We start from the raw sequence: 27,006 nt of genomic DNA on the forward strand, positions 1-27,006 counted from the left end.
TCAAATTATAAAAATATTCGTAACAATTTAATTAAATCTCCTTTATATTAAAGATCGAACCATCTTCCCTGTGAGAACATTTGCCCCATTTGCCATTCATCCAGCACATTTTATCAATGTTTTCATTGATAGCTAAATATCACGTGATTGAACAATTTGTCGTAACTCCTGAGCGATTATACAGATCATTAATTTCGTTATCACCTGATAACTGGAAGGATTTATTGCAGTGATTTCTGATTTTTTTATAACCTGTCACATGTTATGAGAACAGTGGTCTACTATATAACAATAAGATTTTAATTGAAACAGAGATAATGGAGACTAAATGTTGATTGCTACTTTAATTGGAGATTTATAAAACCTGTAGACAACTTTATTATGTCGTGATAAATTTATGTCGGTTTTTTAATCGTAGTGTCATTTAATTATAACAATTTAATATATTCTTTTTCGTTTAATGGGCTAACGCAAAAATAGTTTGTCATTTAAACTAGAGATCCCTCAGATTAGCAAATAAAAGAAACTATTGAAATGCTATATAAAAATTGATTCTATAAAGATATTCTGTTTAAAAATCTAATTATAATTCTCTTTAACCGATTTCAAAAACTGAAGGTTATCAATTCGACGCGTAATTTTGGTTCACCATTATCTAAATATCATATGCAAAGTTGGGCGGAGTCGTGAATTTCTATACGAAACTTGTTGCTAAACGCGATTAAAAGCTAGGCAAAAGTTTCTACTCCCAACTGAAATATAATCCACCAAAATGTAATAATTAAAAGCCAACTGTTATTTTTGTCACTGGAGCACCGTTGTGTATTTCACGTGAGAATTAATTTGAGGCTATTATTTTGGGTTATTTTAATGGATTAAAACTATTGCTGTGTGAAAATGCGCGGTGAGTTATGTGAAAATGAGCACGTTTTTCACGTTTGCGGTGTCGAAATTTTCACCTTATTTATTTTCACGTATTTTTCTTATGTTATTAGTGTATAAAATGAGTTCTGTATTCGTTTTATGATCATATTTTTCTTAATATGCAAGTAAGTGAGCCTTATTTTACTGTAGCTCCACTAGATTATTATTAATCATTGTAAAAGTGTAGCCAAGCTTTGGAAAGCTTTTTAAGCAATAAATTTGAATGCAATTTTCTTCCTGAGGTAGTGGGTTTGAGTAATTGCTCATAAGCTGTAGAAAGTAATCCTGAGAATACGGGCATGTAAGACTCAATCGTTGATGTCAGGCGAAAAGGACTGTTCACCTAAGAAAAAAAAATTATGAATGGAATACAGAAATCTTCGATTCGTCGACGACCAATCCCTCTCCGAGCGGCTTGATCCTTTGGCGATGCATAGAGATGTGGGGTCACTCTGCATCTTCTCCCGCATTTACCATGGAGAGTGTTCAGAGGAGTTGTTCGGATTAATACCTTCTGAGTTTCATCATCGGACGTCGAGGTAGTATACGAAATTCCACCCGTATCACCTCGACGTCCGCCGTTCCACAACTGAGCGTTTTTCAAGTCAGTTTTTGCTGCGCACTATGTGGAACCAGCTGCCCACTGAAATATTTCCCAACCAATCTGGCATTGAGAGTGTCCATGGGCGGCGGTATCATTTAACATCAGGTGAACCTCCTGCCCGTTTGCACCCTGTTCTATTAAAAAAATCTGAGCCCGTTAAGACTATAGCGGTCACTCGTTAATCCGGCATTCTTATATATTTATATCTATGAATGAGGCTTTCATTACACGACAAAGCGAGAGCTTAATAATTGCTAAATCCAATATTCTATTATCGACAAATTTAACCGCACCTTAACCCCATTAAACCTTCGTTAACTTTAACATAAGCACACTCGAGTTTAAGCAGAATTTTAAAGATACAGCGATTTTCTTGCCAACAGCCAAGTGATCCTTCAGTCGTTCTCCCCTTCAATTGTTAATGGGATGCTGTTAAATTTATGTTGTAGCCCAGTTCCTTTGTCAGCATATTTTTCTATATAGGTCGGTGCTACGAGACCTAATAACGCATTAGTTGAAGAATCTATTAGAATTGACAACTCAAATTAATATGTATGACGCCTGTGTGTCTCTTAAGGTATTTAATTCAATTAAATTTGTGAATATTGTTAGTTATAAAATTAATATAATATTCATGAGACAGGGGGTCAAGAACAGAGCATGCTTAACATTAGAAAAATTAATAAAATAAGACACTCAAATATAAGAAGCTAGCTTCTTAGAGCTTTACAAAAGCTACTGATGCGCTAAACTATGCTCTAAAGCTTAAATGGAGATGGGCTGGGCATGTAGCAAGACTATCTGACGATCGATGGACCATAAGGGTGACCCGATGGGGAGGCCCTATTGGGAAGCGAAACAGAGGAAGACCGCTCACGAGGTGGGCGGACGACATTGCTAAAACGGCTGGCTCGAGCTTGATGCAACTCACCAAGATATCTGGAGTTCCTTAGAGGAGGCCTTCACCTGCGGAAGGGTTCTTGCAAAATAATTTGGAAATAAATAGAAAAATAGAAAAAAAAATATAATAGTGTAATTTATTTTCTTAAAACTGTATATGTAATAGTATTAAGTTAACTTTGTTCTTTTGCAAGAAATAAAAAGGCTTTTTTTTATTATCATGTTTAAATATTCTACTCGTAGTATATCAGTATCAGCAATGGAGGCGATTTGGTCAAAGATAATCCTCGCGATGTTTTTCCATCACTGTAAAATAAAATAAAAATGTGTTTATTCATAATAATGCATTACAATGTGTAAGATTTGGAAACCTTTTAAGTAAAAAAATCACCTGCATCATGAGCATACCCCACATACGCACCTTCGCGTAGATACCCTCACTTTTACACCATCACACATCACAGTCAAATTAGGTATTACTTAGTTAAATGTATTTTCTCTTTTGTAAATGTTTGAATCCTTTTGTAAATATTATGTATTTTTTTGTGTATTTTGTGTACTTGTGTGTTTTAGTATATATTTTTTGTAAGCTCTAGGATTACGAAAGAAATAAATAAAAACCAAAAAAAAACAATAGCACTATAACCTTCTAGGTCTAAACCTCAGATTTCTGTAGTTTCTGTTCGTCGATGGTAGACGACATAGGCAAGTAGGTAACTAGCCTACGCTTTACACGCCATTGTGTTAAATAGGCAAATAGAAACTGCCCAGCCGGGGATCAAAACTGCGACCTCAGGAATGAGTTGCTTGTCATTTTGTGTACTAATTGGTAACGGAACATCTAGCAAGTCATTGTTGCATTATGGACCGTATTGTCTGATAAATAGAAATAAATATTATTTAAATGTGTTTTTTAATTATTTAATATCAATTTGTTATATAAAGTGATGTATATATATAATATGATTTGGTACGAGATTTTGTCAATTAAAACTCGAGATTCATTAAAAAAGATTTTAATTGGATCCAGGAAGTTGGAATTAGATACTTTTCTTTATTGTCGATTCGCCATTTTTTTACAATCATAAAAAAGTTATAATAATCAAGTTATAAAGCTACGTAAATAAGTTTCCTAACTCAATATTCAGTTTGCCACGACCAAAGACAAAAACCAATTAAAATTCGAAATTTCTTATAGATAGTGGTTATTTATAATAAAAACTATAGATATTGGCCTAGATAATAGAGATATTATTGGTAACTCTTTATAGGTTACATACAAAAATAACTCTTAGCATACATTAAATTATTAAGAAATATACCTAGGCACTTTAAAATTGGGTCGCACAAACAAACTTTGTCGAAGATTAAAATGCCTTTAATTTTATTTTACTGCAACGTAGGTACAAAATTTAATGCCAGATGTTTAAGGCTGATATGTGTGTGTGTGTGTGTGTATGTGTAACGGCTGTTTGCATCATCATCAGGCATCATCTCAGTATGACCCTCCGAGAAATGACTGATTTTCGCGATTTTTTTTGCATAGTTAAAATAAGCTAATCTGTTTTTATTGTTACAAATAAACGCACTAATGAAGAATATAAGATGATTTTTAGTATTTATTAATTAATACAATAAATTATTGAAATCGGTCCTTGATGGTGTCTACCACCGCGGCCGTAATATAGATATGAAATAAAAACTTAGTGAGAGTGCGGTACTTGAGTCCACCAACCATACCATTATGAATTTGTAGGAAAGCCGCTATTGGCCTATGAAGGCTTTTTTTTTAATTTGACAAAATAAATATAAAAATATAACCGCCGCGGTTTAAACTTAAAGTATCGAGTGAGAAATGTTTAGATAAATCGTCTACTTACGGCGATGCCAGGTCCATTCAAGATCCCCACTGCTTCCTCGTATCTTGCTCACAATTCTATACCTTCACTGCTTAAACCTGCTTCGGTACACGAGCAGGGTATAGGGGCTAGACAAAAGGCGACAAAAACCTTTGAGCGGGGAGAAAGACCCTGTATATGTCACGCTCTGTCCCTTTCTCTAAAAAATGCTGTTATTTTATTCGAATTTCGATTTGAAAATTTGAGAGAATATTTACGGCAGTATAAACGTTCCGGTAATGAAAAACAAAAACAAAAGAACACGAGGTTTTTCTCAAAAACCGGTCGAATTTTGTAAAACTATCACGACAAGAGTGTATGTTGATGTCATAATTTTTCAACTTTAAATTGCATTAAATTAAGGCGATCTAGGCAATTCAAATATAGAACCTCACCAAGACTCGAAATTGAAAACTCAATCTAACGAAAACTAATAAAACCGATCTTCACAAACATGTATAAATTCGGATACACTTCAATAAATCAATTAAACGCAACAATACGAAGTATCCCAGCTTTGGCTGTTTGCCAGATACGTGCCTAAAACAACGCCAGTGGATGCAATTGTCTGAATTAATGCAGCAGTTTGATGGATTGCATCGCTGCGGACAAGTGAAGGGTGGATGGTATTAGACGGTGAATCACTTAATTGAAGAGACGTCGCGGTTTTTTGACGTCGCGACAGTTGTCTTGGTATTATTTTCATGTGTAACATGGACTTTGTCTCTATACCAATGCATTGTTATAATTTCGCCCACATCATTGCCTGCGTAGAGACATGTATTTCAAAAATAATATGTTCTCATAAATATATCATATTAATATTAATCTCATAAATATATCATATTAATATTAATCTCATAAATAATCAATTATACCGTCATCAGGAATCAGTATTGGTTAGCCGTCGTAAAATTTGTTACGCTAGTTATTTTTTACATTATATTCTTTTGTTATTTGTAATTTGAGCAGTGTTGGCCTAGTGGCTTCAGCGTGCGACTCTCATACCTGAGGCCGTAGGTTCGATCCCCGGCTGTGCACCAATGGGCTTTCTTTCTATGTGCGCATTTAATATTTGCTCGAACAGTGAAGGAAAATATCGTGAAGAAACCGACATGTCTTAGACCCAAAAGTCGACTTGCCTATCAGATTTAAAAATGATCATGAAACAGATTCAGAAATCTAAGACCAAGACCTATAGAGGTTGTAGCCACTGATTTATTTTTATTTTTTTATTTGTTATTACTGTTCGCCTTTAATAAAATGTTTCGGTATATTAGCTATTACGCAAAATCTAATCTTTTACTACTGCGTTGTGGGAAAAAAACAAATGATAATGTTTGTTATTTTGTTTTAAAATAGAATACTAGTTGTCCTTACCCAAAACATTATTTTCTAGAAAAATTAACACTATAACTTTCGAATATTATATATTTTAAATAATAAAGCAGTATATCAACTATGTGTACGACAACCCGAATTAATAAATCCTTATTGGCACAAAACTATCTCGGCGATTGGCAATACATTTTAATTTTCAATGAACAAGATTAAATTCGTTTCTTGATATAATAAACTTAAATCTGATTGTGAATTTATGTTTTACTAACTTGAAATAAGAGTTTAGTAAAATAATATATTCAAAATATATTTATTTAAAAGGCAGACGGACCTTCACAGAGAAAAACTAAAAATACTTCAATAACAAGTGTAGATTCAGACATATTTGAAGGCGAAATCGTTCGCCGTTACTTCATGTACAGCCCTGCGATTCTGTAACTCACTTTTCAATAAACATGATAAACAATAAACTACAAGCTCCCACCTTTTCAGAATGCCAAATCATAAAATGACTGCTTCACGACTGATTTGAGAGCGACCGCCGATGCGAAAACCGCTGTGTGAGTTCGAAAAGTGAGTTACAGAATCGCAGGGCTGCTAGGAGTAATTTGTAAAGGGCACATATGATTCGCTGTATTACTTTAGTTAACGAGTTACATAGATTAATGGACTTCTTTTATTGTCCATTGAGATAAAGGACCAAAGTTCTATTATTTGTTACTGCCTATAGTAGTTCGTTAATTTTTAGTATTTTTATTGTGTCATTTTGTTTTTCCTATGTGTGTTTTTTGTTTCGTGTGTAATTTTTTTTCTATATTTTGACATTTTATTTTGACAGGATACAAAATACAAAATATGTATAATGTAAAGTTTACAGCAGGTAAACTGCGAAAACTGGTCCATAGGTACCCTTCAACTCTTCATTAACAGCATTTGCCTATATACCACGCTAAATCATAATAAAAACTAAATAAAAACGAACGTTTTAATTTTTAATTCTAATTTTTAATTTCTTTTTTTTTCGTGAAACTTATGTTTACTTTAATTGTCACACATTTTAGATGTAAGATTTCGTAAGCTTAATACTTAATAAATAAATAACTCTGCCGCGCACCACGAACACATCATAAAGTCTTTCAATTGCCTATACATTGCCTACAAATAATCGTTGTATAAACAAACATTGTTCTAACATTTACTTTGTACTAAAGCAAACAATTGGTTGTGATCTCATTCATTACACGCATTAGATGCAAGCAGCCGACGCAGACGACGTTCCCTGATTTATCGGACCACCTCCTGCCCTTAACGACACATCGTGATGTACGGCTACAATCGCCAGTCCAATGTATGAGATTTAGCGAGAAAAAAGATAACTCGATCTTTTTAAGTTATACTTCTTTTGGCGCGCCAGGGAAAAATGATGAGAGTAAATTTTTACGATGCACGCGCACACCAGCACAAAAAACCGACCTGAACAGCACAGTCAACATTTTAAAATAAAAAAATTCAATTTCTTTAATTATGTAGAAATAATGAAATAAACTTTATTTAACTAGATAATGCGTTATTAAAAAATTCAATGTATTAAACACCATGGGCCATGGAAATGGATTGCGTGTGCCATTTTATGATTGGATAATTGGATATACTTTAAAGCTAATTATATAATATTTAGGTTAATATTCTAACTAAAACAATAAGAACTATTTGGATTTACGATTGTCTGCTTGAATAAATAAACTATTTTTATATGTACAAACTAATTGTAGTTTTGTATGAAAAATTAAACTTATGTTTTTTACATTACACTAGCATTTATTATTATTATATGTACAATGGAAAAGTTTAATGTAGGGTAAATTAAACTTATGTTTTTTACAGCCACAAAACACCATTGAGGAATTAAATTTTGCCTATAAGGCCGCACCCAATTGAACTTAATAAAGACACCTTTAATCAATTCGTAGTTGGCAGCTTAGACATACATTTTAAGAGCACAGTTGCAATTCTCAGGTTCTCATTTAATGGTAAACTTTTAAATTTACTGGGAAATAAAAAGGTTGTGTACCTTTTGCTGCTTGACTAGAATTCGCATAGTAAACGATATAAATTGTATGTCAAACCGATACTTTCAAGCTGTATCGATTGTTTTGGTATTATTAACTAGTATTTTGATAAGTTGGTAGTAAAGCCTCAAGGCTTGGTTATAGCAAGGACTCACAAAGCGTCGACTTCAATAATGTTTGCCTGCCTTTTAAGAATTGTCACGCTCTTTTCTTGAAGGACCCTAAGTCGAATTAGTTCGGAAATACTTCAGTGGTAGGGTAGTAGTAAGAAGACTGAAGTCTTAGTGTAAAAGCATGTTTAATGTTTAATACAACAGGTTATAAAGATGCCCGGCGGAAAAACGCATTTATTCGTTTCGGTATTACTTACACGAATTAAAAATAATAAAATATATGTAGTACCATATGGGAGGTTATCTCTTGTACCACACGTGTTAACCTCAACTGTAAATAGTAAAGAACAAAGGGAATTATTTGAAGATGAAGTCAACCGCGATATTGCACGGACGGACTCGAGTGATTAATGTAGTTTGTACTAACACTTTTGTAAGACGCGTTTAACGCGATTTTAAACGTTTTAAATCTAAATTTTATGTCCGATAGAACAAACGTAAAGCTACGTTCAGCAAGCTTACTATGTTACTTTAATATTAATGTTATAGATTGTTATACAATGGTTATCATTTTATTAATGTATGTCATTGGTCTAAGTATACTTATAAGTAAATACAATTTTTTTAAGACAATTCACACCAATTGACCTAGTCCCGTGCTAAGCTGGTGAAGCTTGTGTTATGGGTACTAGGCAACGGATATACATACATATTATAGATAGATAGACATATAAATACATATTTGAACACCCAAGACCCAAGCACAACTCCAAATGCTCATCACATCGATGTTCGTCTCAGCCGGGGATCGAACCCGGGACCCATGGATTCGCAGTCAGGGGTACTAACCACTAGACCAATGAGTCGTCGTAAACTTCTTTTTAAACGCTTCATCTGTATGTATGTATGTAACCGACTCCTTCGGACTCGATTTTGACCCACTTTAAACGGACCGATTTAATTCAAACTTTGTACACTTATAAAGAATCAGCGTCAATATAATAATTTCATAGGTTTATCTCGAAAAAACAATGAAATTTTTTTAAGTCCGCAAAGCAATATGATTAAATTGAGACAACACGTATTGCTGCTAGGACTAAAAAGTGGAAAATAAATATAGTTTAAAAAAACTATAAAACACTCTCTCTGTGCCATATTTCTCGTCTATCGAGCAACCCACGCTTTTTCACAATAATACCAGTATTTTTTGTTCATTACCATTTTCAGCCTAAATTAGGAATTATTTTTCACTTTTTAGTTTGATGTGCTTTAAAAGCGTGTTTTATAGTTTTTTTTAACTATATTTATTTCTTGTGACTATGTATACAATAAATAAAAATTAAACAACCAGTCCTGTTACATAATTATCTTTTTATCGAAAAGAGTATGTCTTTATAACGAACCTAGCCAGTAATGTACTAAAAGTATTCTCCAAGAAATTAAATTAATGTTTCGTTGATGATCAGTTTACGTCAAATTACGAAAAATATACGCAATTTTCATAATTATCCCTCCACTCGAATGTACTCCAATTTGGAAACGTGTGCGCAACTCAAGAGGCAATAAAGCTCAAGGTTGAACCTTTAGAGTACCCTTATGGTACTTATCATAAATATCTCACGACGCAACATTTTATAATTTGCCTAGAATACAATTACTTTAGCTATTTAATGCTATAAATCTCATCCTGAATCGGAAAATCTCAAATCTTTAGATTTTATTTGATAGAATTACGCAAAGGAATATGTTACATTGGTTTGTAAGTGACAAAACGCTCGGATGTTTTGCTACTACTTCTGAACACAGGGAACAAACGCCCGACTTTATTTTATTTCTTAAATTAATATAATTTATTTCTTTGGAAACATATATGTTACTATACTAGAAACAGAAAAACGTCAACTTAAATATAAAGTTTGAATATTAAATATATATTTAAACATGACACCAGTAAGATAAGTAGAGTAGTTGTGGTTGGTCGAGTCCAAGATACCCATGTACATTTGGGAGTGCTGTGATATATAGAAAGAACAAGCACAAATAGTTAAAATTTACTAACAATGACAGTTAAAAGAAACAGTGTTGACTTAGTGGCCTGCGAGTCTCATCTCTGAAGTCGTTGTTTCCAACTCCAGCTGTGCACCAACAACTTTGTAAAAGAAAACGACGTGAAACCATCCAGATCCAAATAGTCAACGCAGTGTGTCGGCCATGTAGGCTGATCTTTTTTTTTAATGTCCGAGGTGGCAATGGATGGGCGCATTTGTCTCCAAAAGTTGCACGTTTATGTGGGACTCGTCCCACACCAGAATCTCTGCTATTCAGAGACTGGGTAAGCAATACCCTCAAATAGTTCCTACTAAGCCGAGTAACAGAAGCTCCGAGTCTATTACAAAATCAAAATCATTACAAAACACATACAGAAATCTCATTGTCCAAAGGATTTAGCGCCACAGATTTTTTTATACAATAAAATGTTATGATAAGTAGAAAGTATGAAAGTAGGAATTCAATAAGAATGTAATTTTTATGCAATTTGTCTTACAATTCGTGTATTAAATTTTGCCTGAACATTAATATTATTTGGATTTTCACGCGATCGTGCATGATTACATTATATAAGGATTCGTAACCGTACATTTTTATAAATATACGAAAGATATTTAACTGTATTGATAAATATATGATTATTCTGTTCTACGAGGTCAAATATTCCTAGAAAAATAAAATGTCGTCCTTATTGGAGGCGTTTAAGAGGTGCAAATGCAATTATATTAAGTAACCTCTGATCAAAAGCTGTGTAAACTACGGACTTGAACTCAAGATTTAATATTTTTTTACAGAAACCCTGAGGAAGGAAAGTTTGTATAACTTTTTTTGCCGACACCATGCCATTGCCATGCCTCAACCCTGGTCTTCCAACAATGGTTGTTGCTTTTCCGTGCACATTAACACACTTTTGAAAAGTGTGATGAAACTGAACCCTATCGGAATCTAATGCGTAGTTGACAACCGGAATCTAAGTTATCGCCGAGCCTGGAATCTTAACCTATGACTATTAAATGACGTATGAACACAAATATACACATCTGTGCCCATTGCTCATATTAAGTTATTTTTATAATTATAAAAAGGATCTATATACAAGTACTTTTATTCATAACCTTAATTACCTTCCATCTCACACTTCATCCTACTTAGGAAATTGATTCACGATCTCCGCCATTAAGTTGTGGAATACGCTGCCCGACTCCGTACGATTGGCTACCTCTCTTTCATCTTTTAAAACTCTTCTGTATAATCATTTCTTAACCTTATCCTATCCTGATCAATCGTGTCTTGTTTATCTTATGTTTCCTTTTACTCACTATTTGCTGTCCATGTATTTGTAAGATTAGCTTTTAAGTTTTTAGTCTGTTGTTAATATTTTTTTTTTTGTATTACTTTAGATTAAGGTACTATGTATATATATATTTTTTTTATATAACATTTGTTTCTTCACTTCTCGCACGCATCATGTTTCTTTTTTTTTTAGTTTTTCTCTTTAACTAGGGTTGCCTGGAAGAGATCGCTTATTAGCGATAAGGCCGCCCGTTGCATCCCTTATAATTTTTTTGTATTGTGTTTCATTCTTTGTTTTTTGCAACGAAGTGTAAATAAATAAATAAAAATACCTAATACGCGTACCGGCTGCACCAACCACGCTTACCCTATGTCACCGATCTTGTCAGAGGTATGTGAATACGCAGTATGCGTTCTGTCCCGCTCTGACGCCTTTTGGCCGCACCTATATTACGTCATCGTGTGTTAGGTTTTTATTTTTGTTACGGAATTTCTTGATTCGGTCGCCGCGCTCTAAGCCCACGATAAATGCTATGCAATAGCTTAAAAATATCATTTAATTAAGATTTCGTTGATAACACGTTTTTGCATCGTCTATCATTGTTTCGATGTTGCTAATAAGTTACAAATGCATCGGCTTACACAATTTAACTGTGTTATGTTACATCATTGGTCTTAGTAAAGTTGTAAAGTTTGTCCTGTGTCGAAACATTGAAAGAACAAAATGTCTAGTTGTTCTTTCAAGTTGTGATTGTCCTTCCTTAGTTGTCTTCTTTAAACACAAATCACTTAATAAATTAATAGAACCTACGCAGACGTTCGTAAGTATACATTGTATTATCTATATGAATAAATCTAACCCCATGAGATGCTTAATCCAAAGGGCAAAGTTTCATTTGTAGCTTAAGTTTAAAAACTGTTAATACACCCTTGATTCATGGACTATAAAGAGAAGATTCTTATCAGTTGACAGTAAAAGAAAAAGATTTTTAATTTCGATAAAATCAGTCTAGACGCAGAAGTCAGAGGTTGATCTACATATGAGTATATTTGAAGATTTAAAGAATATACCAGTGTAGGGATAAGTTCCCATAACCGAAAATGGAAGTAAAAAATACAGTTGTACCTGTCAAAAGGAAGGCAAAGAGACTGGCAGCCCTCAACGCAGGTAATCCTAGTGTGGGGGCCAGTGCACTCTACTTTACCTAAATATCCTGTATGTTGTATATAATAAAGTTTTTTCTTTCTTTCTTTTAAGTAGGTACACATATTTTAAATACAGAAAAAAAATCTAAACTATTCCTAAATCCAAAAAAACTCAAAATCAAACCGTTTAAACTTAAACTCAAAATATCTTTATTCCCTTCTTTCTTCCTATCTATATGGCCCTTGAAATCATTATACAGCAGTGATCTATTACTTCAGGGTAGGTGACGAAATAGTTTTATGATAGAAAAGTTTAAGTTTTCTTTATCGTTAGGAGAGCTGAACTACTGAACCATTCACTTCGGAATGTCAACCATGTTAAATCCAAATTGACTCGATATTAAATCTACAAACCGCACCATTAGAGTGTTTCGTGTTTAGAATTAGTTTAATGCCGGCTTAACTCCGTGGTTAGCAGTAATTGCGCGGTTTACGCACTGAATTAAGCCTAAATGTAACTATTGATTGACAAACTACGAGGCTAATATCGTGTAGGAAATGTGCGCACACGCCTTAGCATATACGGATACAATTTATAGAATTTTTCAGTTTCTTCAATATTTTATTAAAAGCAGTGTTGGTCTAGTAGCTTCAGCGTGCGACTCTCATACCTGAGGTCGTAGGTTCGATCCCCGGCTGTGCACCAATGGGCTTTCTTGCTATGTGCGCATACAATATTTGCTCGAACGGTGAAGGAAAACATCGTGAGGAAACCAACTTACTTACTACTACTACTGTCTTAGACCCAAAAAGTCGACGGCGTGTGTCAGGCACTGGAGGCTGATCACCTACTTGCCTATTAGATTTAAAAATGATCATGAAACAGATTCAGAAATCTGAGGCCAAGACCTAAAGAGGTTGTAGCGCCACTGATTTATTTTTTATTCAATATTTTATTCGATTTTAAATTTATTTTTTTAGTTAGTTCTCGCTATTTTTGTACCAAATAATTAGTAGATTCATGTTGATTTTAAACTTTTCTTTAAAATATTTGATATCATTTAAAATGATTAACTTTTCATTTCTAATTAATTATGCAATATAAAATTTACTTCTTTAAATATGTAATTAACTCTTTGAAATTCTAAATAAATTTCCCTATTTTTTTTATTTTAAACTATGATACACAATATACAATAAATAAAATTTACTTGGAATACATTTATATTTTAGTACATTCGTTACGTAATATTTGGTTTACAATACTAAGCAATAAAGTAGTAAGTAATATTTTACATACTATTATTCATTATTTGGGCTTTAATTTTAACTTTGTTCGCGACATAATAAAAGAATATTAAAAGAGTAGTGTATAATAATTGACTTGTGTTAGCATAGAATCAAAATACAATAAAATACAGTTCAAACTAGTATCAAGAGAAACGATGTGTAAGTTTTCAAGGAATAAACTCAAAAACTGTTTTCGACCATTTCAAAAATTCTTTCAGCATTGGCTATATGTATTTTCAAAAAACTTTAAAATGTCCGGCCAGCCAGGACAGCATCCTAGTTCGTTTGTACATTTATTTTAATTATATTAAAGTCTTAAATAAACTTTTGTTTTATTTATTTGCACGATTATGTAGGTACGATTTTGTTCGAAGATTCTGCCAGTTACAATGAAAAATTTTCTGAGATAAATTGTTCAAGTTTTGATTTACATATGTAATTACAACGTAACTATATAGTAGTAGCATAGTAAATTAATAGTAATAATTATATGCTGCAGTTAGCATTGGAACTTTCTTAATTCCGAGGCGTTATATTATATATTAACTATTAAAAAAATTACATACAAAATTTCGTAGATGTTTCGTATTGAATGAAATAACTTGATTTTTTTTTTAGAACTAGGTAAACTGAGGCTCATTTGGTGTTAAGTGATTGACACTCTCGATGTCAGAGGGTTCGTGAGTGCGTTGCAGGTCTTTTAAGAATTGGTACGCTCTTCCAAACATGCTAATAATGGTAATATCTGTACTACTTACAAAGTCTTATCATCCAATGGGTTCTTCTCGGAAATCTCTATTTTATTCACCGCCATTATATAAAATACCTTCAACCAGTGGCAAGTGAAAAGTAAATAGCCTTACTAAAGACAAACGATGACGTCACGACAACGGCGCGACAATTTATCACAATTAGCGACGCCACGAGCTATTTTGGTAAAAGTCGCTCGTCTGTAACCGACCTATTGGGGTTTATTAGCTTTGTCTTAAATTTACGATGTATGGATTAACTACGCAGTTATCTTTAAGGGTTTGGCTGGTTTATTAATTTATTAAACTGTCTCTATAGTTTTTACTTTCGGTACTGTCCGACTTTCCTTTTTCACTAGCCTAATTTACTTTTTTGCGTATTTAGATTTTCTATTATTTAAAATATTGCTTTGACTCAGGAACCACAAAATACTCAAAACGTTATATGTGAAAGTGGACAAGTGGAGGACTTTCTTTACCAAATTGTTCATTGCTTGTTCGACAACACACAGCGAGATCAGATTCTAATTATCCTATAATTTTTGGTCCGTGGGGTGCTAGCACTACAAGGCTTTTTAAGGAAATAGCAAAAAGGTTAGTCGACATCACAGGAGACCGAACAGCTGGCAGCTACCTCGGACAAAGAATTCGTCTAGCTTTTGAAACTAACGCTGCCAGTATCTTCGGAACCTTGCCTATGGACTCCTCTTAATAATATATTTTAGTTATTATATTTTAAGGTTAGTTATTGTTTTTTGTCCTATTTGGTGCCTTAAATAAAAAAAATACTCTTATAATTAACTAGCATTATTATATTCCAATAAAATTAAAACACCCAAGTCTAGTCTTTGAACCCGGTACTTCTAAGACAGAGGTTGTTAAAATATTTATAAGTATGTAATTCTCGTGTCACGAATCGGCTATCCCCGTTCGGAGGAGTTTAGACGGATTTTTATAAAATTAGTGTATGGTAGTGGTTGGTGGTAGGTCACGTCGAAAACCATTTTTATGTTCCTAAGTGATACGGGCAGGCTATATTTTATATCTACATCACCACCAAAAATACTTAGATTACTTTTATAATTGTGTATTAATTTATCTGTATATTATTTTGTTTTATCCTTACGATTAGATTTAAGTAAATTTGACAACAATTGTGTAAGTTCATAAACATTTCCTTAATAACAAAGAAGAAATTGGTTAAGACACTAGTCCGATTTTCCTTTATAGCGGTGAATCCTGGACAATACAGACATCTTAAAGGAAAAAATAGATGCTCTGGAAATGTGGTGTTGGAGGGATGCTAAGGATTCCATGGACAGCTAAGGAAACAAACGTGTCCATACTTAGATGGTTACAAGTAAAAATAAGTATTTCGACACTTTGTTACCAACGCATCCTAAGCTTTTTGGCCATGTATCACGCAGAGATCCAGAGAGCCTAGAAAAACTCATCGTGACTAGCAGAGTGGGCACTAAATCTCGACGCCGATCCCCAACTCGCTGGACCGATCAAGTAAAGACCCTTACGGGTCTTACCATCACCCAGGCACAGAGGCTTGCCGAAGAGAGGGGAGAGTGGAGGAAGTTGTGCGGCCACTAACACGACCTTCAGAAATAAAGAGTGCGACTGAAGAAGAAGATAAAAATTAATCTTAAATACTGGCTACACAATGTGAATTACTAACCAGTGAATTGCAGCAAGTTTCATTGTACGCTAATTAGCCGTGTAATTGCATTTAGATACCGAATTGGAATGCCATTAGCGAATCTATCCCCTAAATAGTCGTAATCGCTGTAAAACGGACGTTAAGCTTTGTAATTTGTGTTAATTTTTGTAAATACAGTAAATAAAAGTTTATTACTATAGGTAAGGATATTCATATTTTTTTAATATATATATAATAGGGGGGCAAACGAGCCTGCTGGACGCCCAAAAAGGACAGTCATCGCAGCCCATAGACACCCATTTAGAGTGGGTGCGTTGCCGGCCTCTATTTTGAATAGTTGGTCGTATCTCTCAGGGAAGACCCCCACCGGGAGTCAATTCCACAGTTCGCAAATGAAAATGCCTTGTGATTCAACTAAATAAATGAATTTTGATTTTGCTCTCGCAGCAACTCTTCTCCAGAGCCACCTATTTGTGTAGGTTATGGGGGTATAACAAAGGCTTATGTACTCGTATGCTATAAATAAATAAATAATACATTAATTAATTATTTAAAGTAACATTACTCTATGTATATGTTATTATTATTAGCGGTGTCATCACACGGCTGAGTAATATATATTTTAAATAATTAAAGAAATGTGAGACAACGGGTATTAAAGTAGTTTTTGTTATTCGTTACAAACATCTAATAATATAACAATAAAGTATATAAAAGCAATGCAGAAGATTAATTAAAATTTGTACACACTGATGTACTTCTCATACAAACAAATACTAACATACATACTGTATCTGTACGTACTGAAAGTTTATGTAACATTTATATATTCTTTTCATATTATGAAATGTAAATTAATTATTTCTTAAATTGGATGTCCCTAGTGTGAGCTAGCAGCTACTAGCTGTACGAATAGCAACCATGTGTTTTTGTGTAATAAAACTATTATCGACACTCTATTATATACAGGGTGGCCAAAAAGTCGTGGATCAAACGCAAATAGGGGATAGATGAGGTCATCAGCGGCAAAACATTGTTCTACGGGAGGTCTCTAAGGTCAACCCTTGCAGAGTTATGATTTATTTTGGTGTTTATATGAAAATTGACTTTTTTTTACTAATTCTTATTGAAATTCGAAAAAATCTACATCCTGTATCTTTTTCATAATATCCACTAGATTGGTACTGATGAGTTCTTGCATTAGACATACTATTTATAGTTGTTTATTAAGTGTATTGAAGATAATATTAAGTTATACGATGTAAATTTTTTTCAAATCATAACTTTTAGTTTATTTCGGACCCCACTGTGAAAAAAAAAATACTCTACCGAAAAGTGACCCTGTATTACAAATTTTGGCGCATTTAATAGGGATTCTGAAAAGCTATTACACATGGCCATAAGTAGCTCTAATATCTTTCTAGGACGAAAAAACAACAACGATTCGGACTTATGATAGATTATTTAGCTACCTGTGACCAGTACTGTGTGGATCAGACTAAATTCAAAAAATTGGACAGATGGCTGGAGGGTTACGATGAAATTTGATTAGACGGTGCAGATTAAGTATTATGGTCAGAGTAAGGAATTTTGAGCATATTTTATTGTAAAATATTTTGTTTCCTACAAACAACCATTGGGAAATAATTGTTTTAATACAATTATTATTTCACAATCGTTGTTTGTAATTCTTCCTAGAAAGATATTAGAGCGACTCATGGCCACGTGTAATACCTTTTCAGAATCCCTATTAAATGCGCCAAAACTTGTAGTATAGGGTCACTTTTTGGTGGAGTAATTTTTTTTCACAGTGGGGTCCAAAGTAAAGAAAAATTTAGGATTTGAAAAAATGTTATATCGTAACACTTAATATTATCTTGAATACACTCAATAAACAACTACAAATAGTATGTCTAACGCAAGAACTCATCAGTACCAATCTAGTGGATATTATGAGAAAGATACAGGATGTAGATATTTTCGAATTTTAAGAAGAATTAGTAAAAAAAGTCAATTTTCATATAAATACCAAAATATATCATAACTCTGCAGGAGTTGACCTTAGAGACCTCCCGTAGAACAATTTTTTGCCGCTGATGACCCCATCTATCCCTTATTTGCGTTTGATCCACGACTTTTTGGCCACCCTGTATAGCGTGATATAACAAATGGGAATAAACGACCAATATTTCTTAATTAACTTAATAACGCAGTAATGGACTTATTCATCGTAATTAAGGACTGTCAAATGTAGCCACATCGACAATTAGCGAATAAAAGATTGATTGCTTGCAGTAATTAGCAACGGTTCGGTAGCGCCTCATTTTTAACTGTTGAAGTTTTGACGTCAGGTTTTATTTTTACCGCAAATTAATGGTGGCGTTGAAGAATTTGTTTGCAATTTCTTGCAGTCGTTTGGTTAAAAGTTAAATGGTATTTGGTTCTCGTTTCTCAAAAATACAAAAACGACTATTCCATAGTTTTTATCATCACAAGCATAACAATATGCATAATTTTAATTTAAAACAGTGTAGGCATAGTGGCTTCAGCGTGTGACTCTAATCCCCGAGGTTGTAGGTTCGATTCCTCGGCTGTGATAATATCTAAGAATATTTAGCAATTTCATGATTTAAAGAACTTGGCGAAATATTGTTTTAAAAGTTTGCCGAAGCTAATTGATATTTACAAGTTTTGTTAAAATAACTGTTAAGGCAACCTTGCGAAAATATATAATACTATTGTTGTTCGGAATAAACCATGTAGATGAGTTTCATATACGAAATTTCACTCGTATCATTTCAACGTCCGTCGTTCCACAACTGAGCGTTTTTAAGGCATTTCGCCGCGCACCATCACTATGTGGAACCAGCTACCCCCCACTGAAGTTTTTTCCGAACCCATTCGACTTTAGGTCCGTCAAGGCAAACTTTCGGGCGTTCTGAGTGAGTATCCAACTGGTAAGTTTCGTGCACGTTTTCCCCTTGTTCTATAAAAAAGATATGGCTATGTTTTTTCGGTTAACAACCGTAACCTAAAATCAACAATATAATCATTTCAAATAGCAATTATATCGAAATAATCGAAGTAGGAATGTGATTAGATATCAAATTATCAACAAAACAATACACAAGCAATAATAAACTTAACGTACCAATATGAAAGTCCAAAATTGATTAAGATTATAAAATTAATATTGAAGCATTTGATACTAGAGTAGAATCAATTAACTAGTAACGTTTAGCAAAATGTTACTAAAATTTGTTTTATTTGGTGTTCTACCTTTTGTTTTAGCAGAAAAAGTAAGATATGATAATTATGCCTTATACAAACTACACCCAAGTACAGAGGATCATGTGGACTTTTTGAGAGATCTGTATGAAGAATCGGATGGATTGGATTTTTGGATACCGCCAGTTCGGAAGGACGAATATGTTAGTGTTGTCGCTTCGGCTGAAAAACGTATGGAGTTTGAGCATTCCCTGAAGAAGAGAAGTGTCAATTATGAAGTTATGCTACAGGACATACAACAGTAAGTTTTATATAATAACTAGCAGACCGGCCAAGCGTTGCTGTGGCTAAAGTTTTGTTATATTACATACCTAGTAGCAAACTATTCAAGGGAAACGGTAGGAGAACACCAGTCTTAGCATAACCGCCATGCTCTTTTGGTGGTTATGCTATTAAATTGTAGCTTAAGTGAAACGTTGGTACTTTCAACATAGCGCCATCTGTTAGAATTGTGTCAAATAATAAACAAATAATTTGCAATAAAATTACAATGCGGGTATAAATTGAGATGTAAGCTATCATATCTTTTAAGTTGGATCAAACTACACACGGTGTGCAAATTTGATTGATATCGGTTCGGTAGTTTAGTAGTCCATAGCGGACAAACAACGTGACACGTAATTTATATATATTAAGATTTTTTAGTACATGTATTGCAAGACAGGGAGAAAATGCTGCTAGTATAAAAGGTACTCTGCCGATTACCAATACTATTTACAACTTTTAACCTTTGAACAATATTTTTTAAAGTAGGATACCATGTATGTACTATGTAGATCACACACTAAAAATAAGTCAAGTAAAATTAGATGCTAAATCATTAAAAAATATTATATAGAGAAGAGTTTGTTTAATTGAACGCGCTATTTCCGGAACTTCTTACCTTTTCTCAGTTTGTCTTCATTCAATGTTTGTTGTTTGTCTATGAAAACTGTACTCATACTGAATGGAAAGTATTATATAGTAATTTTAAAATTTACCTTTGCACCTTGCATAATCATTACACTTTTCAGTTGTTTGAATTTAAAGAAGACAAAGACTTAATATCATATTTGCACGCAGGGTTTTTAATGTGTGTTGTACAACGGCCTTACAATTATTTTTAAATAAAAATTAACTCCAATCCGCATAAAAGAACAGCCTTACACTTTGCCCTTTTCGTTTACAAAGTAACCGGAGTAATCTACAAGTACTTACCTGTCTTACTGGCTAGACCAAGAGCGTACTACAATCTCAGCTTGACAGGAGCAAAATGCTTAAGTGACGTCCAACGTATCTTTAAACAGATATTTGACGTCATCGTGACAATAAGCATAATATATAATAAGATTGGTCTTTGCTGTAAATCTGTTTGATTTGTTAAAATTAAACCAATAATTTATAAACTATTTATAGGCAATAAATACGTCAATGCTCTTGAAATTAGCAAAAGTAACGAAAGTAATATTTCATTACAAGATAATTAAAGATAAATCACTCAGAGTTTCATTAAAAATTTCTAAGGTGTCATCACGATTTCAAAGAAAAGTAACTTTTCCAACTGCAAAAATTGAACTAAAGATTAAAGTGATTACATCTGGCTAAAGTTAGTTGGACAATTTTAAAGTTTTATTACTTGTGACCTTACAATTTATGTAATTTAAAAGTTTTAATCGCTTGAGGAACTGGGGTCGGATGACCATCGCCATAATGGATCAATTTAAACCACAAAATACCCAGCTTTTTGGCCTTATATATTGAATCTGTTTTCTTTATCATTATTATTTTAGTAACTATGTGATTAACCTTCTGACACATGAGCCGTCAATTTTTGGTACTAAAGCCTCTTGACACCATATGATTTGTAACATACAGGGTGTCCCAAAAGTCGACGTCAAGTCGAAATTTTCTCATAGGTAATGCCACACCAGTTATAAGAAAAATTAAAAAAAAAAAATAAGTCATGTATTTTTGAAGTTATGGATATTTTTGAAGTTAATCCAGAAAATGCACACCATGTGACAGTTTTTTCATTCCTGTTGTTACAAATATTTACTTTTGGCCAATTTTTTTTTCTCTTACGTCATCCCGAATAGTGCTTTATGTAATGCCGCTAGACGTCAACTTTTGGGACCCCCTGTATATACAAGTTAAGACAAATAAATAATTTATAAATTATAAAATAACTCGTTTTAATTGCTTTTCTTAGCAATTCGTCAATTACCTCGACTATTGGGCGAGTCGCAGCCCGCATGACTCGTCCATAAATATCATAAGGATATTTCTGGAGCAATTGTCGCACGAGCTCGGCGGGAAACGCCAAACCCACGAGACCTAGTATAAGTAAATAAAGTCCCTTTTTAGGAAAGGGGAGATAAGACACTCCCTGCTGCTCATCTTCTCAGCCACAGATCTTCTAAATCGCGTGCCAGAAGGGCTATCGAGTCAAGTTATGTAAATTATATAGATAACAAGCTGCCCCCGCGAACTTCATTTCTCCTTAACGTGATTTTACTTAGGCTACCTTTTTAGTACATATACCAACATGGAACATTTTGCTATGCTACCCCAGAGACTGTTCGGTGTTCGGGAATTAAAACTTTTTAGGTTTTTCTGTGAATGTTTCTCTATATAAACCTTAGAGTTCAAGTCATAAGTTTTTAATTAACAAATAAAACATAGGCGTTGATTGTAGAGGGGTGAAAATAAAGGGTTGTATTATGTATCATAAAAAAAATAAAAACAAAAAACTTGTCTAAAAATAAATAAATAAAATTAGGGATGGAGCACCCTTACCATTTAGAGGGATGAAAAATAGCTGTTGTCCGATTTGCAGACCTAACCGATATGCAATTTTTTTTGTAGTTAACAAATTTGATTTGATGACAATCGGTCCAGCCACTTCGGAGGAGTTTAATTACAAACACCGTGACACGAGACTTTTATATACTAGATAAATATTACATATATTACAACTTAACAATAACGATATTCTGGTTTGTCCCTGTTTTTATTTTAGAGCTCTAGATGACCAAATCATATGGAGAAAGAAACGCGATGTAAGAAATGAGATGTACTGGACAAATTATCAAACATTGGAAGATATTTATAACTGGTTTTACTATTTAGCTGAAACACATAGTAATATAGTGTCAATAATTCATGCTGGAACTTCATATGAAGGTAAGAAAATGTTCTTTATTGTACTACTGACAACTTCTGTTTTTCCACGAATTAAATAAATATCAACTTCGTTCAAATACGTTGCTTACTTGAACAATCAATAATTTAAACATATTTAACTGATTATTGATATACCGAGTAGCTTAGCGGTTAATGTACTTGAGATATGTGGTTTGCAGCCTGCGGCACAAGATGCTTAGCCTATGGATAGCAACAAATGAAAGATCATACAAGCATTTAATAAAGACTATTCTGTAAAAGTATAAGTAATACTTTTAAAAAATGAAGTTTGATTCACGGAAAAATATTTGGTATAAAAGTAAAAGGAAAAAATCATTTAATCGTATAGGTAACTTAATGTACACTTAGAACTCGTCAGTAAAGAAATACACATACATATCTTCTTCACCTTCTAATTTTACATTTACTGCCAGCGATTTGGCATTCTGATAAACAATAAACTACAAGCTCCCTCCTTATCAGAATGCCAAATCGTAAAATGACTGCGCGATTTGAGCGCGACCGCCGCTGTTTGAGTTCGGAAAGTGAGTAACAGAATCGCAAGGCTGTTCTCAAATATCTGGTAGGTCTCATTGATCCCTTTTGACACTGAAATTTCAGGTAGAAACATCACGGGTGTCAAAATATCCAGGAGATCCGGTAGAAAGATATTTATGATAGAAGGAGGGCAGATCGGCGCGGATTGGCTCTCTCCAACCGTCGTTACGTACCTGGTTGACCAGCTCGTTAAGGGTGAAGACCCCGAAGCGTTGGCAGCTTCGCAGGACTTCGAATGGCATATTTTTCCAATGGTGAACCCTGATGGACATGAATACACCAATGATGCTGTGAGTAATATAAAAAAGTTCGTCGTTCGTTTGTTCGTTCGTTCATTCATTTATTCGTTCATTAGTTCGTTCGTTCGGTCGTTCGTCATTGTTTATTATAATTGTTTTTTTCAACCTTTTACTGCTTCTGATAGTGGATTGAGTGACTTATAAAGTGTAATACGTATATACTATACGTGTATGTATAATTAATACATTCTTCTGTGTACTTGAAACCTAAAGCTAAGATAATTTTTAAAGAACATTCCTCAATATGATTATAGAATCTTAATTTTTGATATAACTTATAAAAAAATTGCAGATAATATAATAAAATATGATTAATTTGTTGTCATTCACTATTAACACCACACAAAAAAAGAATACACAGAAACAACAACAATGAATGAAGTATAGTAATTTAATTTAACAAACAAATCTATAATTTATTGACAGTCAACGCCAAAAGGGAGTTCAGGGCGCCAACTGTGTTGGCACTTGTAATTGACGGAGACAGGCTTTTAAATAGTTTCGCTTCCTCAAACGTCGTCATACTGTTGCCGTTATTTTGGCAAAGAAATAATTCAAGTAAACTGAATATTATAATCGAATTGAAGTTACTCAGTACCCCTGCCCTATATTAAAATACGTCAGACTCAATAGAGATCAAAGTAAAACATTCATTAATATTGCAGGTCCGGCTTTGGGCGAAGAATCGACGACCTACGGGCTCCGCAGTTGGTGTTGATCTTACAAAGAACTGGAACTCGCAGTGGGGAGGTGAATAATTTATGAAAATTTAACTTAATAAAGTTCAAATAGGTTATATTGTCTACTATTAAAATAATCTCTAAAGATAGAGTATATTGGGATGCTGATTACATCAGCAGATTTCATTTTGATGGGAGAGGACATTGGCGTGCAGGCTACTGCAGGCTTCAACTGATTCCTTTTCCATTCGAGTGCTTGGACGCGATGGCATGATTTAATTATTAAATATCATAGTGTGTTTCTGAATGCAACAGTGACTGATATTGAAATAAATTTCGAAATTTTTTGGGATTTCATTCAAAAATATAAAAATCAAAATACTTTTAATTAAATCAAATGCTACATTAGGTTTTCTTTATATTAAAAACGTTTAAATTAAATATATAAAATGAAATAAATCAGCCTCCTGTGCCTGACACATGCCGTCGACTTTTTGGGTCTATTAAAAGCCGTTTTCCTCACGATGTTTCCTTCACCATTCAAGCGAATTTTAAATGCGCGCATAGCAAGAAAGTCCATCGGTGCTTAGCCGGGGATCGAAACTACGACATCAGGGATGATATTTGGATGCTGAAGCCACTAGGCCAACACTGATCAAAATGGAATACTTGATAGTAGATATAAAAAATCTATTTAATTTATGTCCTGAGTTTGTGCTCACAGCTTGCTTCACTAATAGTTTTATCTGTATCATTATTTTTTTAAGTTTTTTGATACAACATATTATATATTATTAAGAGTAACTATAGTGTGTGTTTACTACTTTTTTGTGTTAGTGGAGTTTTATGTGTGTGCGTTATAAATAAAACTCCACAATCGACAATGAAGTCTCGCTGTTCTTCTGATCTTAAATATTTTCGTTTCAGTAACTGGCGGCAGTTTCAGACCAGCAGACCAAAATTATGTGGGTCTAGGACCATTTTCCGAGCCTGAAACTAGAGCGATGTCTAGATACATTGAAGGGATATCTCGAAATCTCATAGCTTTGTTATCATTTAGAGGCTTTGGACAAAGATTCGTAATTCCAGCTTATCCTGTCTCAAATCACGAAATAATGGTACGAAATGTTTAATTTGTTTGTTAATATAAATATATGAATAATTAATTAAAAGTTCACAGTCACGCGTACGTATTTTAAATGTATAACTTTGGTGCATTTTCAACGCAGCTTAAAAACTTCAGAATTAACATATTTTGAAAATGAATATCATATAAATTACAAATCCTGTAACCGCCCAATGACAAACACATTTCTGGACTTGGTCAATCAACCAATATTACGAAATAATTTAAAAAAATGCTGTAACTTAAACCAATGATTATAAAACTATATACATCACTGTGAAGATGTTAGCATTCATTATATGTTAGGTTGTTGAACTTTATGTTTTTTAGATAAAGATTGGTAGACGAGCGATGGGAGCTCTCGCTGTTCGATACGACACGCAATACAGAGTTGGCACATCTAGAGATGTATTTGGTAATTTTTTTAATTATTTTACTTTTTTTTTAATTTGTCGCTACGCTAAAAACTAGGTTAGAGAACGAAACAAAGATTCAACATTGATTGACCACAACTAATGAATTAGTTAGTGATGTCGTTGATCGTTGGAAGATGTGATAGGATGCTACTTGTGTGGACACATTTGCCCCGTCTTGCCTCCCTCGGACAAGCAAAAAAGGTGGGACTGTCGCAGAGCAGGTGGAAAATTATGAACGGAATAAGTATGTCCTCCAACTTTGAATATGTTCCCTTTGGAGTAGAGACTCATGGGCCGGGGGCTTCAAATGCACAGGCACTAATTAAAGATTTAAGTTGGAGCCTGTTAGTAGTTGACTCCAAAGCTGGTGCTTTCCTAGCTCAACGAATAAATATCGCAATACAGCGAGGAAATGCTGCCAGCTTTAAAGGTACACTGCCACAGAGATCAAACTTTTTAAATTTGTTAATTATTTTTACTACGTAATACGACTACTAAATAATACTGTTTGTTTGATTGTTATATTGTGAAATATAAATCAAGATTTGATTAGGTATAGGAATGTTTTATATCTAGCGTAGTTTGTGTGCCCCGCCATACCATATTGAAAATTCACTTAGTTAATATTTTTTTGTAATACGTGTCTTTCAACAGATGGCGCCACCGGTGTAATTGGTGATTGGGTTAAATTCCGCTTTAATCCACCAATTGTAGCGACATATGCACTACGTGACAATGGTGCTTGGGGTTATCTTCTACCAGTTGGACAAGTGCAGCCAACTTGTGAAGAGACGTATGATTCTGTTATGTCTATTATTCGAGAGGCGAAGTTAGCTAAAGTTTTGTAGAATAAAGATAACAAGTGAACAGGTTGTTTCATTTATAGCTGATTTTAGCTTATTAAATTCAAAGACACATCTTACCTTACCGCATGAGAAGAAGTACTGTCTCATGTTGAAGCGCATTAAGAATAAATTAACACTGTTTTTATACAACAAAAAGCTAGAAACCCAACGGGAGTTACAGCTTGACTACGTTGTTAAAGTTTTTCTGGGAATTATTAGTAAGTAATGTTCTATAAGATCTCGGTTTACTTGTACCAAACGGATATTTGAAACGAAGGCTATTTGTAGTACCTAGGGGCAGAACGAATTTGGAGCATAACGCCCCCTTAACAAAGAGGTCGCGAGTGCTTAACACGGTCTTTGTAACGATCGATTTTTTTATATGTTTTCAGATCGAATTCGCTAAATAGGGTATATATAAGTAAATATATAAATAAATCTTTTAAGACAGAAGAAGTTACTGACTATATCATAAATGATTCTCAACGTTGATGTCATTGAAACCTGGGCGAAGTAGATTTTTATTAATATGTCTGAAGTTAACACTTAAACTAACTAACGATTCAACAATGTAGGAAACATTGTAT

The 27,006-nt window shown here is 33.6% G+C and overlaps 1 protein-coding gene across 1 annotated transcript; it reads left to right on the plus strand.

Annotated features, from left to right (window-relative positions):
• The first annotated feature begins 19,252 nt into the window (after window positions 1-19,252).
• LOC125054811 (zinc carboxypeptidase-like) lies at window positions 19,253-26,441 on the plus strand. Its single transcript, XM_047656921.1, has 7 exons — window positions 19,253-19,574; window positions 22,332-22,495; window positions 23,117-23,343; window positions 24,018-24,102; window positions 24,960-25,150; window positions 25,489-25,573; window positions 26,229-26,441. Exons 1-7 carry the CDS (start codon window positions 19,291-19,293, stop codon window positions 26,420-26,422), a joined length of 1,230 nt encoding a protein of 409 aa, XP_047512877.1. The 5' UTR covers window positions 19,253-19,290; the 3' UTR covers window positions 26,423-26,441.
• The last annotated feature ends 565 nt before the right edge of the window (window positions 26,442-27,006 follow it).

This window comes from Pieris napi, chromosome 12 (assembly GCF_905475465.1).
Source record: "Pieris napi chromosome 12, ilPieNapi1.2, whole genome shotgun sequence".
In the NCBI taxonomy this organism is placed as follows: Eukaryota; Metazoa; Arthropoda; class Insecta; order Lepidoptera; family Pieridae; genus Pieris; species Pieris napi.

Bases quoted from the DNA above. Each gene is read 5' to 3' on its own strand.
- LOC125054811 (XM_047656921.1), top strand. From the start codon at position 19,291: ATGTTACTAAAATTTGTTTTATTTGGTGTTCTACCTTTTGTTTTAGCA. The intron at 19,575-22,331 runs GTAAGTTTTATA...TTTTTATTTTAG, and splicing joins ATGCTACAGGACATACAACA to AGCTCTAGATGACCAAATCA. The intron at 25,574-26,228 runs GTAATTTTTTTA...GTCTTTCAACAG, and splicing joins CACATCTAGAGATGTATTTG to ATGGCGCCACCGGTGTAATT.